This window comes from Anthonomus grandis, chromosome 19, assembly GCF_022605725.1.
Source record: "Anthonomus grandis grandis chromosome 19, icAntGran1.3, whole genome shotgun sequence".
Classification (NCBI taxonomy): Eukaryota; Metazoa; Arthropoda; class Insecta; order Coleoptera; family Curculionidae; genus Anthonomus; species Anthonomus grandis.
Genome location: NC_065564.1, coordinates 9,376,084 through 9,395,635, shown reverse-complemented (window position 1 = coordinate 9,395,635; position 19,552 = coordinate 9,376,084). Strand labels below are relative to the sequence as shown.

Genomic DNA, 19,552 nt, shown 5'->3' with positions numbered 1-19,552 from the left:
GAGAGTCAGCTCTTCTTAGGCATATAACTTGCTTAAACAGAATACCTATCAACTATGGTTCGTTAAAAAACACTGAGTATTTAAAAATAGTCTTGCAAATAACAAACAGTGTAGTGAGTTATGGACTCAATAGTGTTAATCCTTATAAATATTTTACTTACGTGTTTCCTGTATTATATTTCGCTTTGCATGCTAACTTTAGATTATAAATTAAGTTACACGACGTAGGATAAGTCAATCTTTGTTCTTTACTTCACGTATTAATGTATTCTTGTTGTAGAAATTAAAATTGGGTTTTTTTAAAAGACGCTTAAATCAACCCGAAACGTAATTAGTAAAAATATGCACTTCTTCTAAAAAACTAATCTGTTTACAGCTCGATTCCGATAAAATTTGAAACATTTAAAGCTGTTTAGTCTTCAAGAATTGATTTTGTGTAACATTGGTAAATAATTTCGCTTGCTTATTAACGATTGTCACCGTTCCTTTGCTGGTTTTTCAACATTCTTTAAAATGGCTAAAACAAAAGAGTTATTGGTAGAAACAAAAGGTATTATCATTGGACTTCATAAGGTTAGAAAGACTAACCGTTAAATTTCGACGGATTTGGGAATTCGAAGGCGGACTGTCGATTATAATGTTAGGAAATTCACCAGAGAAGGGACTATTAGCAACAAACCTCGATCGGGAAGGCCAAAGGCAACAAGTTCAAAGGAGGATTTAAATATTATAATTACAAGCAAACGCAATAGACGCCTTACCTCCCCTGAAATCACAGCAAAAATCAACAAGGAGAGTAAAAAAGCGATCAGTGTTTCGACAGTAAAACGGCGACTTTATAATGCTGGTCTTAATGGACGTTTAGCTGTATCAAAACCGCTACTGAAGGATGTTAATAAAAAAAAAAGACTTGAGTGGGCCCAATCACACAAAGAATGGACCATTGATGACTGGAAGAAAGTTCTCTGGAGTGACGAGTCGAAATTCGAGGTTTTTGGAACAAAGAGGCGAGTTTTTGTTTGCCGTTATGCCAATGAAAAGGTCGCTGAGAACTGTACGGTGGCCTCAGTTAAACACGGTGGTGGTTCGGTGATGGTGTGGGGTTGTTTCGGAGGATATGCAGTGGGCTATCTAATTAGAATAGAAGGAATTCTTCGAAAAGAGGGTTACAAAACAATTTTAAGTGACAATGTACTTCCTTCTGGTACTCTTCATCTTTCAACATGGGAAAAACTTCATCTTTCAACATGACAATGACCCCAAGCACACGTCGAAATTGTGCAAGCAATATTTAGGTCAATTACAAAGGCAACATCTTTTGAAAGTTATGGTATGGCCCCCACAATCACCTCAATCCTATCGAATTACTGTGGGATGGACTGGATAGACAAGTGCGAAAATCATGCCCCACATCAAAAGAAAACTTGTGAAGGATCATCCAAGAAGAGTGGCACAAGATACCTCAGGAAACTTTGGACAAATTAATTAGAAGACTACCGAAATTCTGTGAAACTGTTATTAAAAATCGAGGCGGACATGTAGATGAATCCAAAATTTGATTTTCTTAAATTTAATTATTTGAAAAATGTATTGTTTATATTCATTTTGTTATAAATAAACCGTTTCATAAGAATAACTGTATTTTAAATTAAATTCGCAGGCAAAAAAGCTAGTAACTGAATAGTATGCGTTTTTTGAAAAAAATAAGGCTCAGTCAAGCGCTTCTAGTTCTCATACTGACTCTCAGCAAAGGCTTCAACATAATCAGGGTATACAGGGTGTTCAAGGTGTTAAATTACCTGCAATAAATTTACAAAAATTTGCTGGTGGCTACAAAAATTGGTTAGAGTTTCGGGATTTGTTTGACTCAATAGTTAATTCTAACAGTGGAATTTCAAATATTCAAAAGTTCCATTATCTGAGGGCATCTCTGGAGGGGGGTGCTGCACAGGTAATTAGAAGTATTGAGCTTTGTGGAGATAACTTCACCCTAGCATGGGAAACTTTGTGCAAGCGGTACGAAAATCGGTGTATTTTAGTTAAAAATCATGTAAAAGAGTTGTTTAAGCTGCCTAGTTTGACAAATGAAAGTTCTAGTAATTTAAGAACTATGGTAGATAGTGTGTCTAAACATATTACATGTCTAAAGGGTTTAAATCAACCATGTGAGTTTTGGGATACCCTTCTTATTTATATTTTGGGGGGGAAACTAGATAAGACAACATTTCGAGAGTGGGAAGAGAAAAAGGCCAAAACTAGTGATGTATTGCCAACTTTTCCAGAGTTTATGGATTTCTTAAGAGCAAGGGCTGATTTCTTAGAGAATTTAGAGTTGTGTAAAGATAAGGTGGAGAAAGTAAATGTAGATAGAACTTACAATCACAAAAGAGTGTTTAATGCCCAAAATGTCCTTTTTTCTAGTAACTCGTGTTCTATGTGTGCCGGTGCTCATGTTTTACCTAAATGTGGTAATTTTTTAAAATTATCTACCAAAGAGAGGGTAGATAAAGTAAAACAATTACATTTATGTTTCAATTGTCTTAAAATGGGTCATGCTTACACTAACTGTACGTCATCTCGATGTCAAAAATGCAATTTAAAACATCACACATTGTTGCACTTTGTTCGAAAAAGTAATGCTGAACCTCATTCTGAACAAAATACTCAGGAGTCTCAGGGTGTAGCAAATTCCTTAGTGAATACTACAATAAATATGTCTAGTGAACGGTGTTATGACAAAGAGCAAGTGTTGTTACAAACGGCTCTAGTGCAGGTGAAAGACATAAATGGTGGCTACCAGGTGTGTCGAGCACTTTTGGATAGTGGCAGCCAGAGCCATTTTATATCACAGAAGTGTAGTGATAGATTGGGTTTACCTAAAATAGAGTTGTCATCTACTATAACGGGTGTTGGAAAAACGATAACCCAATTAAAGTATCGATGTATGGTCCAGTTAGAAGGGCTTAAAACCAATTATAAAACTGAACTTTCATGTTTGGTAATCCCTATTCTAAGTGACAATTACCCATCAAATTCCTTTAGTACAGGGAATTGGCCTATTCCAAACCACATAAATTTAGCTGATCCAAGTTTTAATCATTCAGGGGATATTGATATCCTTATTGGTGGAAGTATTTATTTGAATTTGTTGTGTATAGGTCAAATCAGTCTGGGTGAGGGTTTGCCTGTCCTACAAAAAACAAGGCTGTGCTGGATTATTGGTGGTGAGTGTAACAAGGGAAATCTTAACAAGGTATTACGACCATCCAGTTTCAGTTGTCATTTTTCAGGAAAGTTTAGTATTGAGGACATCTTGCAAAAGTTCTGGGAGGTGGAGGAGCTGAGAAAAAATTGTTGTCAGGTGAGGAGCAACAGTGTGAGGGTATTTTCTCTAAAACAACAGGTCGAAATGAGTCTGGGCGTTTCATAGTCCATATTTCCCTAAAGGATTCACCAGAATGTTTAGGGGATTCGAGACCTCAGGCTGTGAGGAGGTTCTTTGCATTGGAAAATAAATTGGCAAAAAATCCAATATTAAGTGAAAAATACATAGCATTCATGGAAGAGTACAAGCGTCTAGGACATATGGTGGAAGTCCCTCCAGAGGAGTTAAATAAGAGTCCTTCTTTTTATTTTCCACACCATTGTGTGACCAATGATAAGAGTCCAACTACTAAATTAAGAGTAGTGTTTGACGGGTCTGCTGTTTCTGAGGGTGGTGAGTCTTTAAATAGTATCCAGTTAGTGGGACCTACTCTGCAAGATGAGTTATTTCAAATCATTTTAAGATTTAGGATTTAGACAACATAATGTGGTTATATGTGCTGACATTATTAAAATGTATCGGCAGATACTGATTCATCCTAGTCAGTTAGACTTGCAGAGAATTGTATGGAGGTCAGATCCATCTCATGATTTTTTAACGTATAAACTTCAAACAATAACTTATGGCACATCCTCTGCCCCATACCTGGCAGTCCGATGCTTAAAACAGTTGGCAAGTGAGTCGAGTGACACATATCCGAAGGCATCCAAGGTCATTGACAAGGATTTCTATATGGATGACTGGATATCCGGATCCGAGTCTGCTGGTGGAGCTATTAACCTGTGTAATGAAGTGAGTGAGGTGTTAAGATCTGGAGGTTTTGAGTTACAAAAATGGGCATCTAATAGCAAGGAAGTGTTAGATCATCTAAGGGACAAATACTCATTATCCTCTATTCTAGTGTTTGGTGAATCAGAAAAAACAAAGACCTTGGGTTTATACTGGTTGTGTGATGAGGATTACTTGATGTTTCGTATTAATACTAATAATAGGGATCGAATAACAAAGAGAACTGTGTTATCAGACCTAGCACAAATTTTTGACCCTTTGGGGCTGGTGGCTCCATGTGTTATTGTAGCAAAGGTGATCCTTTAGAGGTTATGGTTAAACAAACTGTCATGGGATGAGTCCCTTCCCTCAGATCTTAATACTAGGTGGTGTAATTTTAAGCAACAACTTGCAAAATTGAATGATTTGAAAATACCCCGTCATGTGTTATGTTATAATCCAGTAAGCATCGAAATTTATGGGTTTTCTGACGCTTCCTTGGAAGCTTATGAAGCATGTATATATTTACGTAGTGTGAGCAAGAGTGGGGATATGCAAGTGAGATTATTATGCTCAAAGTCGAAGGTGTCACCCTTAAATGTATTAACAATATCCAGATTAGAGCTTTGTGCTGCCTATTTATTGGCTAACTTAGTAAATAAGGTAAGAACGTCAATGAATTTAAAATTTGATGCGTGTTATCTATGGACCGACTCTAGTGTATGTTTGAGCTGGATTAAAACGCCACCAAATCTCTTGCAGACCTTTGTAGGGAACTCATTGACTGGTTTTGTCAAATCCAGTCAATGAGTTCCCCTGATCAGTGGAATCACATTTCATCGCAGAATTATCCTGCAGATGTACTATCTCGAGGTATTAGCCCACAAAACCTTGGTAGTTTTGAGTTATGGTAGAGAGGTCCCCATTGGCTTGCTTATCCTAATCATGACTGGCCAAAATCCAAATTTAACCCTCTAGAAGTAGTACCTGAGCTTAAACGACAAGTGATGTCTTTTAAAATAGAGGAAGTTAATCCCTTTCCTTTTAACCGATTTTCCTCTTTGTCTAAGTTACAGCGTGTGTGTGCCTATTGCTGGAGATTCATTAAAAATTGTCAAAAGAAAGGGTCACCTGAAAAATCTTCTAATGTGAGTAGTCCTTATTTGTCTGTGTCTGAGCTTCAAGAAGCTCTTTTGGTGTTGGTTAAAATCTCACAACAGAAAAGTTTTAGTGAAGAAATAATAGATTTATCCAACAATAGAAGTGTGAGTAAATCTAGCAAACTTAAAAGGTTAAATCCATTTCTAGATGACAAAGGATTCCTTAGAGTAGGTGGGCGGTTAGAACAATCTAATTTTGATTTCGATAAAAAACATCCAATTGTGCTTGATAGTAAACATGAGCTTACAGGTCTTTTATTCAAGCATGAGCACATTAGATTATATTATATCATGCTGGTCCCCAGTTGCTATTATATTCGGTGAGAGATAAATACTGGCCTATAGGAGGCAGAACTCTAGCTAGAAAGATAGTGTATGAATGTGTCAGGTGTTTCAGAGCTAAACCAAGAGAAAAGAGTGTCATTATGGGAATGTTACCTGCTGATCGGGTAATACCTGCCCCTCCTTTTTCTTCATGTGGAGTAGACTATGCGGGTCCAGTGCTTATTAAAAATAAAAGGGGTAAGGGGTGTATTAAAATAAAGGGATATATCGCAGTTTTTGTCTGTTTTACTACAAAAGCTAAACACCTTGAAGTAGTAACTGAACTAACTTAAGAAGCCTTTATAGCGACATTTCGGCGATTTGTGGCGCGGCGTGGTAAACCCAAGAAGATGTTCTCAGATAATGGTACAAATTTTGTTGGGGCTAAGAGTGAACTCGAGGCACTTGGTAAGTTTCTTCAGGAGTCCAGTGATAATATTAGTGAATTAATTGCCAATCAAGGGGTGGAGTGGCACTTCATACCTGCCTTTTCACCTCATTTCGGAGGGCTATGGGAGGCCCGTGTAAAATCCTGCAAGGTTCATTTAAAGAGGGTACTGGCGAATTCGTGTTTAGTATATGAAGATTTTTCTACTCTTTTGTGTGAAATTGAAGCCATTTTAAACTCCCGACCCCTAACACCCATGTCCAATGACCCTAGTGACTATTCCGCTCTAACTCCCTCACATTTTTTGATTGGGCGACCAATGATGTCTTTACCAGATCCAGAGGTGCGACATATACCTGAAAATAGACTTCCCGTGTATCAACGCATTCAACAAATGCAACAACATTTCTGGTCGCGTTGGGCAGTTGAATATGTCTCCGAGCTGCAAGTTCTGCAAAAGTGGCACACCAGTCAACAAAGCCTAAAACCAGGCATGTTGGTAGTTGTTAAGGAAAACAACATTTCTCCTCTTCGGTGGTGTATTGGTCGTATCGAGAAGGTTCATCCTGGTCAAGATGGAGTGACCAGAGTGGCAACCATAAAAACTGAGCATGGAGTAATTAAAAGAGCATTTACTAAAATTTGTGTACTACCTATAGATGCTTTAGAGGAGCCATGCTCTAGTGACATTCCTAACTCCTAAGACAGTGATGTTCGATTTGATGTTAAAATTAGGCCTTAAATTTAATTAAGGGTTGTTTCTCGGGTTGTTTAGTCTTAAGTTTATACCTAATGTGTGAAGGTCATAGCTTTAGAGTGTGTTCTTATGTTTCTTTCTTCTTTTTATTGAACCCCTAGTGGCTTCAAGGCGGGGGGCATGTTTAAATGTTTAAAAAACAATAAAAATATGTCACAGCGGCAACATCGAATTACGTAAGCCAGGGTTTTTTTGCATGCGTACGGAGAGACACTACGCCGACGCGACGAAGCGAAGAGAGGTTAGGTTTCTGTGTGTGTTGAGAGTACAACCGGAATAAATCACACCGTAATTTTAAAGAAATTTGGTTGTTTTATTTCAAAACAGAGATACAAAAAAGTGTGATTTAAAAACGGATAGGTTTATTATTTTTAGTTATAACTTTAAAACAGTCATATGTGAGCGGTAGTGTATTATCAAATAATCTTCAATCTTCACAAAGTGGAGAAATATAATAATATATGCCTTTAAAAAAAAGGATAAAAACGGAGCAGATCCAGTAAATTACCGACCTATAGCATTGAAGTTATGCATAGTTAAAATTTTGGAAATAGTAATTAAAGATATGCTTAAATGGATATGTGAACATGGAAATATTCTACCGAAATATCAGATAGGTTTTAAAAAAAGTAAAGAGTAATGAGTTACTAGCTATATTAACTACAATTGTACAAAAGAATTTTCAAGAAAAGAAACATACAATAGGGATATTCATAGATATTGCGAGGGCATATGATAGTGTGAGTGTGAATGGGTTATACAGGGAGATAGAGCACATTAAGGGGGTGAAAAGAAAGATCAATAATATAATTTTATCAAATACTGAGCAAAAGAAATGCATACATTATGGACCAAGAAGGAGGTATGTGGGGACCAACATGTTTGACTAGAGGCTAAGCCCCTTGTTATTCAATATTTAAACCCGAAAAATACATGAAAAAGTTACTGATGATGTTACACTGCTACAATATGCTGATGACCTGGTATTAATAGCAGAAGGAGACGATATGACCAGAACAGTGAGAAGGTTGAATGAAAACCTGAATAATATAACTGATGCATTGAGACAATTGGGATTAACCATTTTAGCAGAGAAAACTTAAGAGTGTTAATGACCAATACCTTGAATTGGAACGAACAAGTACAGAGCATGTGCAACAAGGGAAGGAAGGGGATAAGTGTAATGAAGGCAATTACAAGAGTATGGTGGAGTGCAGATCCCAAGATATTAATGAATGTGTACAAAGGCATAGTACGATCACACCTGGACTACGGCAGCATATTCTTAAGGCCAAATTAAAAAAAAAAAAAAAAATATGAAATCAGTGATTTTGGGTTGCATGAGATCTACCCCAACAAACATTTTATTACATGAATGTAGAGAAACGTCTTTGGATTATAGAAGGGTTTGGCTTGCAAAAAAAAAAACATTTTAAAACAAGTGAGCGAAAGGAATAACCCTATAATTGAACAATTAAGCTTATTAAATAATATAGATAAAAGGAACGGATATTTCAAGAATAGGACTTTACCATATTTATTGAGTGCATACGAGGAAATTAAAAATAGTAGAACGGAGTTTAAAATAAACGATAAAAGTCCTATATATAACATGGATGAAAACGTTAGGGTCAAACCAATTAGTAGCATGAGAATTTATCAAAAGGGAATTGTAACACAGACCAGGAATTCCAAAATACAATAAATCGAAAATATTTATTATGAAGGATATACTCAGATATTTACTGACGCGTCTCTAAATGGACGCACTGGTAGAGCAGGTTTTGGTGTACATTGCAAGGAATTGAGGGAAAACTTTATACCTAGACTGCCAGATAATATTAATATATGCACAGCGGAAACGGTGGCTATACACAAAGCTGTTCTCATACTACTAGAAAATAATATTGAAAGAACCATAATATTCAGCGACTCCATGAGCGCAATACAAAGAGGCATAAAAAATGGATATTTATACAAATTATGCTGGATACCGGGACATAAGGTATTAAAGGGAATGAGAAAGCTGAAATGTTGTCCAAACATTGAATATACCATACCCGTAGAGTTGGACAGTAGAGAGTTTGAACCATTACTAAAGACACAACATTTGAAAAAGTGGACAAAAGCATGGGAAAGGACATTGGACAACAAGGGAAAGAAATATAAATTAATGAGGGGAAAGGAACAACAAAAACCGTGGTTTTATAACATAGAATACATAGATAGATGACATGTAAGTCAGATAGTAAGAATCAGAAGTAGACATTGTCTATATCAGGCGCATATGCATAAAATAGGGATTAGGGAATCACCTAATTGTGAGTGTGGGGCTTATGGATCATTGGAACATCTCCTTTTTCAATGTAACAATAAAAAACCTAATAAACTACTAAAAAACTAATAACCTAATAAACTAAGTTAAGTTAATTAAAGTAGATATAGGAATGCCTATCTCAATTGACTTACTCTTTACCAATCCTAAGACGGAAGTCCCCAAGACAAAAAAAAACTAGGTCTGGCCGTATACTAAGTGAAGGCCATATAGAAAAGAGATTTCTTTGGCCCCCAAAAGAAATCCTCTCCCCGAGATGGAATCATACAAAACAAGACGAACAGGGAATGCCAAGAGGTAAGTAAGTAGCCACCATAAAATTATACAAGCCGCCACAGTCCGAACGATTCGCTCACAAACGCTAGGACTCTCAACACTCCACAAATTCTGCATAGGGTGTTAAATAAAAAAAAAATAAAAAAATAAAGAATTAATAATTAACGAATTAATAAAAATTTGTTACTTTAATATTGCTTTAATTATACTTGGATTAAATGAAATTTGAATGGAGGGATGGGGAATAACAGGAAGGAAAAAGGGGAGTGAGGGTTAGAAAGTGGGTACAAGGGAACCAATGGAAGGAGGGAGACTTACTATAGGCTATAGAGACAGCTCAGGGGATCTTCTCAAAGGGAAGCCGACTAGCACTAACCACTTTGGTAGAGTGGCGTGGATTCAACAAGAGATCAATAAAATATAAGCGCCACCTGTTTTATCCCAGATGGATAAGAAAATCCCGATGACCAAGAAAACAGGAAATTACTAAAAGCACTATACCTATAATCCTGAAAAAAAATCTCACAAGGAAGAACAGACAGTTTTAAGTGAATCTATATTAAAAGAAAAATTAATAATCAAACTTATTATTTTAAAAACAAGTTATGTTGCCCTTCCTAAATATAGTGTTTATATCAAGACTAAAATCATCATCAAGATAAAAATGTTGTTTGGTGCTAAAAGTTCGTATGAGTACTTTCGAAATAGGCCTATTTATCCAGTTTACAAGATCTATACGGTCTATTTCAATAAAATAACTAATATGCACCTAGTTATTATGAAACTATTCAAAACAATGGTGTGGTAGTAAAATCTAATGATGAGAGTGGTAACAATGTAATTTTGAGGTTAGTATTTAGTCTAATATACTACAGTAAAGCTAATGAATGTTGACAGGACTTTGGTTTACTGGTTAGGTAGTTTTACTGACTGCATGGTTCACTAAATGTCACAAACATTGATCAAACCTGGCTCCAAAAGGGCTGCATGATTGCGATGGGGGACCTGGGTGGATCGGTTTAACAGTGAATGTCAATGTAGATGTTGTGGACGTTATTGGAGTAGATGAGTGGAGATTTCTACCTCTTACAATGGTGGATAAAGACCATACCGGGGGATAAAAAAAAAAGCCAATGGAATTGGCCTTTTCTCGGGAAGACAAAACTGGACACTTAAACAAAGAACCTTGAAAAAGTTGGGATTTAGCTACACCACTTATAATCCTGCACTATTGCAGTATGGCATTTAGTATCCACAAACTAAAATACCCAAAAAGGTAAGTTTTCAACTTTTCATTGGAGTAAAATCGGCAAAAATACCAAGAAACAACTTCAAAGGCTTGTTCTTCAAGACTCCTAGAGGTCAAAGATTTTCGCGCCAGAAATGGTTTTAGTAGGGATATAGGAGAATGAGCTGGGATCTTATTGGCTAGGATATGACTTCTGACATTAGTGAAATCAAAACAATTAAAAAAAATTAATGTTATGATTAATAATTTGAGTTTCATCATAAGGGTTGAAAATTATTGATATCAAAAATAGAATTAATACTGAAACGATAACTCTTTATTTTATTAATTTTAGCACCAGAATAACTTAGAAATTGCCTCTTAAAGTTCTATAATCGAGCTATGCTTTCGCTAACATTTTAGATTCATTTTATTTTCTTATTCTTTATGTATCTGACGAAAATAAACTGTAACAAGGGGTTATAGGATAACAATGAAATTCCCCTTTTAGAAAACAAACAGGATATCGCGACCAATCAACAACAGATAATCAGTGAGGAAAAACCGGCACAACAGATTGGTACTAAGCTAAAACCACATAACAGCGAAACCAAACAGATCTGACGTGTCTGCTCAGGGTGCAAAGCCACAGCGAAGTGACTCGTAAGGGACAAGCTCAGGAAACGCATAGTCTCGGGGTAATGTTTTACATTGCCGCTATAATGGCCCCTCAAAGAGAATTTATTAATAAGGTACTGTATTTATTACAGTTAATCAATATTCAATTACTATTACAACAGTGTATCTTTGTGGTTTCCAGTTAGCAGATATAACTTATTTGACACCTTCAATCGTTTATAACAAGAAACGTGGAGGCACTTAGTAATCCTCGATTTCTGAAAGTCCCTAAACAGAATTGACCCGTTACAAAGACAGAGGATCCTAATAATCACAAGGTTCTATCTTTAATAGTAAAAGACAATCCCTGCAATAAAAACTAAAAGGGACACAATATACATTATTAAGGTCAAAACTTCAGTTTGTTTCAAACTTTTCTGCTAATAGATGGTGTTTACACTTACCTAATTCCAAATGAGCCTTTCCATCTCGAATCAAAAATGAAAAATAAAACATGTTTTCAATGGTGGTGCCATAACTATCAGTATCAATAATGTAATCGTAATAACTTATGGCTTGCTCGTCATTGTCCAAATAACCTTCTTGCAAAACATCGTATAATACTTTGACAGTTTCTTCGATCCCCTCCTCTTCTTTTTCCAGATTCCTGACTTTCTCCGGTTGCTTCTTCTGTAACTTTTCTTTAACCACTTTAACGCGTTCCTTCTTCTCTTTTGGCCGCGGTAAGTTATTTAAATCATACGACCCATAAATGTTAACAAACTGAGCGACTCTCGGTATCGCATTTCTTGCTTCTTGTAACAGCAGCGCAAACATTCCTGGATTTGGTTCTTCATCGTTTTCTGGATCGTGTTGGATATGAGCAAGCTTAAAGAAGAAACTTCAATTATTAAAAGGAACTCGACAAAATCTCAATAGACCTTATTCTAACTTATAAGTTCAATATTTTTTCCTTTCTGGTATTGTTATTTGTTGATTAATTGCGCTGAGTTCAAATAAAAAATAAAATTAAAAAGTTAGTTAACTCACGATAAAAAAAAAGAAAAAAAAAGGTAGTTTAGTGGACTGTAAACACTTAATGAGATTAACTAAAAACTTGGAAAACGCTGTTGTGAGACCTTACCTTTTATTATCGGTGGCCGAGATTTACGAATTACCTACACTTTTACGCTAGCGATTTTTCGGTGTTGAGTCGCGACTCTAAACTGTTGACGATTAGAGCTCGAATGAATCGCGCACTGTTTAAGGCCTCAAAACAAGGAGTTGAAATTCAAGAAAAAAAAATAAATTATTTAAACAAATGAAATACTTCCTTAACAAGGTGAGTCAATCAAAGGCATTAAATTTAACGAAAGAAAAAATACCGAGTGATAAAAGAACATGAATATGAACTAAATAAACTAAATGAAAATTAAATGAAAACTTAACATACCGCCCACCAAAATGCATTGCATTTTTCACTCCTCCGAATGTGGCAAAGTCCCATTACTAGTGCGAACAGTAACAACTCTCACTATTCCATCTAAACCTGGATGTACCTCAGTTATGCGGCCCATTGACCAATGCAGAGGAGGGGCCAAATCATTGCGAATTAAAACTAAAGTTCCTGGTGAAAGATTACCACTGGATTTATGCCACTTAGCACGTTGGTGCAACGTATGCAAGTACTCACCAGACCAACGACGCCAAAAATCTTGGTGCATTTTTTGAAGCATTTGCCAACGATCCAATTGACGAACGGGAAGTGAGGTGACATCCAATTCAGTAGGAACACTCAGAGGTTCCAGGGTCAGGAAATGACCCGGGGTTAGAGCAGTCATATCATTGGGATCATTACTAAAGGGTGTAAAAGGTCGCGAGTTAAGAAAGACTTCAATCTGAACCAATACAGTATTTGGCTCCTCATAGGTCAAACACTGCATACCAATGACTCTGTATAAATGAGTTTTTACAGATTTCACTCCGGCCTCCCACAATCCTCCAAAGTGGGGCGCAGAGGGGGGGTTAAAATGCCATGTTATACCTTCAGATGCGGCGGATTTTAACATAAAATTATTTAACTGCTTGGATGCACCAATAAAGTTGCTACCACAATCGCTGTACAAATGTTGGCAGTGACCTCGGCGAGCTACAAATCGTCTCAAAGCAGCTAAGAAAGTCTCCGTAGATAGACTGGATACCAATTCTAAATGCAAAGCTTTAGTCGCAAATCAAACAAACAAACATAAATAGGCCTTACTGGTACGACAGCCGCGGTAACGAGACATCATGACATTGAATAGACCAGCATAATCAACGCCGGTATAAAGAAAAGGTTTTACCTATGATACGCGGGATGCAGGCAAATCACCCATAGGAGGTTGAATTGACTGAGGCCTACATCTAAAGCATCTAACACATTTACCAAGAATATACGACGAATAACGGCTTTAGATGACAATATCCAAAATTGCTGTGTAATAAGAAATTGAACACTCCGCACACCAGCGTGAAAATAGTTTAAATGAAAAAAAGTAACTACAAGCCTTGTAAACTCGTGATTACTGGGTGGGAGAGCGGGATAGTTATTGTTAACTCTTAAAACTAAAAGAATGTTTTAATCTACTACCGACACGTAGTATCCCAGCACTATCTAGGAAAACATTAAATTTTCTAAACGCTTTCGAAGGTATTTTATTTCCTTGAATTAACATTATATCCGAGGAAAAGGTTTGCGACTGAACATGTCTAACCAAAGGCATTAATACATTGTGGAGTTCTACCAAAGTAAGGTTACCCTCATATTTTTTGCGGGGCAATTAAATATTATGTTTATAGCGAAGAATATAGGCCATAATGCGTTTCAGTTTGTCGAGCGACGAGAACCTTGAAACAAGATTATCCAGAAAACCCTTAGAAGAAAAAATTGAGAGACATGTTTTCTTTTCTTCAGGTAAATCATGTGAAGTTGAAGGAGTGTTTATGAAGGGGATCCAGTTGCGAGTTGAGTAATTAGAAAACTAGGACCCGCCCACCAAAGCGAACTATTACATAACTCGATAGGGAGCAAACCTCTAGAACCGAGGTCGGCTGGATTATTCTCAGATGAAACATGATGCCAACAAGATAAAGGTAATCTTTCTTGGATAAAAGAAACGCGGTTGCTAACAAAAGTACTCCACCGATGCGGAGAGGCTTTAATCCATGAAAGTGCTATTGTAGAATCACTCCAGGCGTATATTTTATTGATAACAAAAGATGTTTTATAAATATCGTAAACATGTGATAGCAAACGAGACAATAGCACGGCCGCACAAAGTTCTAGACGTGGTATAGAAAGTGTCTTTAATGGTGCAACTTTTGATTTTGCACAACTAAAACGAGTGGTTGCCTGACCGTTAGGTAGTAAACTACAAAAGTAAATAACGGCACAGTAACCCTTTTCAGAGCTATCACAGAAACCATGTAGTTCCAAAGTTTCAACAGGAGAATAAGGAAATAGTAGGCGAGGAATTTTGAGGCTAGAAAGGGTTGAAATATCTCTAACATATTGTTTCCAAAGATTAAGAATATCATTTGGAGGCGTTGCATCCCAATCCAACTTTAAATTCCACAAACGCTGAAGTAAAAACTTGACTAGAAACGTTAAAGGTGAAAGAAAGCCAAATTAGATAACAATAGGCGTTTAGTGCAACCCCTATCCACAGAGTTAACGAAAAATTGAAACACGTCAGAGGAATGGTTCAAATAAAGACCTAAAACTTTTAGCGGACTTTCTGAATCAAAATTCAGAGAAATGTCCTCATTATACAAATAAGAAGGGGGGAAATCAGCTAGCAAGCGAGGATCATTGCTACCCTCCTTTCTGCAGCATCAGTACTAATTCCTTTTGAAGTTTTCTAGAATCTTCAATTGTTGATGAACCTCCAGTTAGATCATCAACATAGCATGAATTTAAAATAATTTGAGAGGCCTCAGGAAAATGTTATCCTTTTCCTCTTAAGCCAGAACAAACAATGACTTGATAGCCAAATAAGGCGCGCATGTTAGTCCATACGTTACCGTGAGAAGGCGGTAATCAGCTATAGGTTGATCTTTAGAAAAGCGCCAAACAATTCTCTGATAATCAGTGTGGGCAGGGTTAACGATAATTTGCCGAAACATTTGACGAATATCCGCTAGGAAAACAAAGCGATGAAACTAAAACCAAGAAGCAACGCAAAAATGTCAGCTTGCAATTTCGGGCCAGACAGAAGATGATCATTAAGTGACATACCATCTGATGGTTTGGCAGAGGCATTGAATACGACACAAAGTTTAGTAGTGGGACTTGAATCCTTTAAAACACAGTGATGTGGAATATAGAACGACTTTTTTGATCACCTCGGAAGGGCAAGGAAACCACAAATCGGCCATCCCGATTGCGATACGTAGTTTTACGGAAAATATTTTCGCATTTGTGGTGGCAAACGGTGTACACAGACGTAGTACATGCGGTAAACGTTTAACCCAGTAAATTGTCGGTATTTTTTAGAAAAATTAAGTAAAGTGTATCAAAATCGATTAAATAGTCACTCGATTATAAGTGGAAAAAGAGTTGAATGAGAAATCAGTCAAAAAACACAAAAATCGGTATTACTAAAGTGTAAAACTTGCATGCAGTACTGCCAAGGTTGGTCAAGGATACAGAAAACAGTAAAGCGATCAGGCGCACTGTTGCCAGTATGCCAACAAAAGCGTCTGAGACCTGCAATACCTGCAATAAAAAGGTTAGTGATGATGATGAGGCGCTTTTATGTGAAAAGTGCAATGTTTGGAAGCACAGGATATGTGCATCTATTTCACAGAAAGCCTATACACAGATCAGCAAGCTAAAAGAACCTTGGTATTGCAAACCCTGCATAGAAGCTGAAAAAAGTAAACAAAAAAAGCAGAATCAACAAGCTAAAAATTATACATTGGCAGATATTATGGCCAAGTTAAATGAAATGGACAATAAGTATAATAGTCTGTTTCTAAAATATGAAGAGCAGGTGAAAGTAAATGCAAATTTACAAAAAGAATTGGCTGATATTAAAAACCAATTAAATAAAAAGGAACAACAGGAACTGGACAAAAACATTATTATTCAAGGAGTACCATATGAGGAAAATGAAGACATGCAAGTCTTAGTCACCAAAATAGGAGAGACATTGGACGTAGCTATAGAAAAAAACACTTTTATAGCATACCGGTTGGGAAAGGAACCTACCAAAAGTTCTCCTATTAAAGTTTGTTTTGAGAATTTAAAAACAAAAGAGGGCCTTTTTAAATCAAAAAAGAGATATCAGCTAAACTCAAAGGATTTAGGATATAGAAACCACCACAAAATATATATGAACCATGACTTAACAAAAGAAAATATCAAGCTATTTACAGCTGCTAGGGCATTTAAAAAGCAGCATGAATATAAATACCTATGGATTAGCAATGGTACGATATTTCTAAGAAAGAATGACACATCGAAAGTCATACTTGTTCACTCCGAAAAGGAATTGGAAAACTAATAAGGCCTCAAACGAAAATAAAGGTAGTGTATATGAATATTCAAAGCATTCGAAATAAAATCGATGAAATTAAATGTGACCTGATCAACAATCCCTGTGATATTCTAGCTTTCTCAGAAACTTGGATAAATAAAAATGAGACATTTTTTTATGATTTAAACAACTACACCGCTATACATTCATGCAGAGATGGCAGAGGGGGCGGAGCAACAGTGTATATAAAAAACACATTAAAGTGTCGTGAAGTGGAAAAGTCAAAACCGAATGAAAGTGTTAACTGGGTTTGTGTATGTGTTGGCGAGTCTAATTTAAAGGTTAGTGTAATATATAAGCCACCCTCTTATAATAACTTAGAGTTCCTAAAAGATTTAGAGAAAATTTTAATAAAGTATCCCAAAAAGCATGTTATTGTTGGTGATATTAATATTGACTTGTTAAAAAGTTCTGCATTGGTCACTAATTATAAAAATTTGTTAATTGAAAATAATTTTAAAATAAATAATGAAATTATGTATGAAAACGCTACAAGAGTCGCAGAGCGAAGTCATACTATTATAGATCATGTTTTGTCAGAGGGCAGCTCGAATTTAATCGAAAACCTAAATGTTAGTTCTTGTTCTTTTTCTGATCATAAGAAATTGTTATTTTATATAAATTATGCCACCAAAGAATATAAACCAAAGATAAAATATATGATTAGCAGCATTGATTATAAAAAATTTGTGTATAAATTTAAACAAAATATTCAAAATGTAAGCATATCATCATTTCAGGAACTGACCGATTTGATCCAGAAATCAAAAAATGAAGCTCAACTCATTAAATCACTTAGGATAAGAGAAAATAATACATGGATCAATGAGGAGGTGCTAGAAATGATGAAAAAACGCGACTTTATATACAAACGAAAAATAAAAAACCCTGGTAGTGCGTTATATGATCAAGAATTTCGTACAATTAAAAACAAAATAACAAATAAAATAAAAGCATTAAAAAATCAGTATTTTCGCAAAGAATGGGAACATGCAGGCGGCAGTCAAAAAAAATAGTGGCAATTTATAAACAAGTTTTTTTAAAAATAAACACTACTCAAATAAATTCTCTTACCTTAAATGGAACAATTATAAAAGAAAAAAAAGATATTGTTAATTGTTTAAACAAACATTTTTCCCAAGTCGGAGAGAGTATTGTTAATAAACTTGTAAACCAGACCCAACATATTGATGACGAAAATATTGATGAAGTTAACTGTGAAAGTATGTTGAATGTTTCACCAACAAATTGTGATGAGGTTTGTGAAATCATCATGGGATTAAGGCGGAATTGTTCTCCAGGCGAGGATGGCATAACAGTGTTGGACATAATTAATTTAAAAGATTATGTTATAAATATATTAGCGAAACTAATAAATAATGTCTTTAACACTGGTGTGTATCCCAATGAATTAAAAAAAAAAATAAAATTACTCCCATATTTAAATCTGGCGATAAGGATCAAATGAATAACTATAGACCCATTACTGTTGTTAATTCTTTATCAAAAATAATAGAAAAAATTATTAAAAAAAGAGTAATGTCTTTTGTACATAAAAATACATTGCTGGATAGTCATCAGTATGGTTTTATTCAAAATAGCAGTACTCTTTCGGCAACATTTGACTTTATTAGTTGTATTTCAAAATCCCTAGATAGCAAAAAAATTGTAGTTGTGGTATTCATTGATTTACAGAAAGCCTTTGATGTAGTAAGTTTTGATATTTTATTAAAAAAGCTTAGGCTCATGGGATTTGGAAAACTCTTTTTGAAACTGATTCAAACCTACTTACAAGATGAAGTCAATATGTTTACTGGGAGGGAGTAGCTAGTGAATTGTTTTCGAATAAATATGGAGTGCCTCAAGGCTCTGTATTGGGACCCTTATTATATCTTTTATACGTATTAAGTCTAAAATTTGCCAGGTTACGTGCTCGATATTTTACTTTTGCAGATGATACGGCCCTTGTATATGAAGGTGAAAATGAGGAGGAGCGCAATTTATCAATGCTGATCTGAGCTTGTACTTTAAATGGCTAGTTTACAACAGGTTAAAAATAAATGTCGACAAAACCAAATATATGCTGTTTAAACAAAAAAACAAACAAGTAAATAATATTCAACTAAACATAAATGGAACTAGCCTAGAGAAAGTTGCCTCCATTAAATATCTTGGTTTAAATATTGATCAAGCATTGACTTGGCAAACTCACATAAACAAAATTACATCCAAAATAAATTCTATGATACCCTGTATATATAAAAGCCGAAGCTACCTAACAAATAATACAAAAATGAATATCTATAATGCTTTCTTTTTGTCCCACTTTAGATATTTGATGCCTATATGGGGAACATGTTCTAAAACAAAATTTGACAATATCCAAATTTTACAAAATAAGGTCCTTAAAATATTGTTTCAATATAATATACTTACAAATACAGATTTTCTATATAGGGAGCTTAAAGTTTTTAAATTGAATCAGTTAATGGAGTTCGAAAAATGTAAACTCATATATAAAATTATAAACAAAAAAATTAAATGCAATATAAATTTTACATTCTCAAACGACGTTCATAGACGCAATACCAGAGGTCAATTAAATTTATATATTAGTTACAATAGAACAATGATTGGAATGAATAGCCCAATGTATTCTGCATCTAAAGCATTTAATAGGCTACCTAATGATTTAAGAAATATTCAAATATTTAAAACATTTGTTACAAAACTCAACGAATATTTTTCTATTTATCAGTCAAGTTGTAAAATTAGTATAAATTAGTTATGTAAT

General features: G+C 35.3%; 2 protein-coding genes across 14 annotated transcripts in view; both read right to left on the bottom strand.

The window, feature by feature from the left end:
* Positions 1-19,552, bottom strand: part of LOC126747529 (heat shock protein 70 A1-like) — a 402,096-nt gene that overhangs the window by 272,775 nt on the left and 109,769 nt on the right. The gene's annotated exons all lie outside the window — the stretch shown is intronic.
* The window catches only part of LOC126747539 (non-structural maintenance of chromosomes element 4 homolog A), an 80,889-nt gene that overhangs the window by 28,381 nt on the left and 32,956 nt on the right, over positions 1-19,552 (bottom strand). The window contains exons 3-4 of one of the 2 annotated variants that reach the window (XM_050456262.1): positions 11,644-12,067; positions 363-517 (exon numbers count right to left, since the gene is read on the bottom strand). In XM_050456262.1, the coding sequence (XP_050312219.1) occupies positions 477-517; positions 11,644-12,067 (465 nt within the window). In that variant the 3' untranslated portion in view covers positions 363-476. Of the gene's footprint in view, positions 1-362; positions 518-11,643; positions 12,068-19,552 lie in introns of those variants that run through there. The other variant, XM_050456261.1, reaches the window with a different exon arrangement.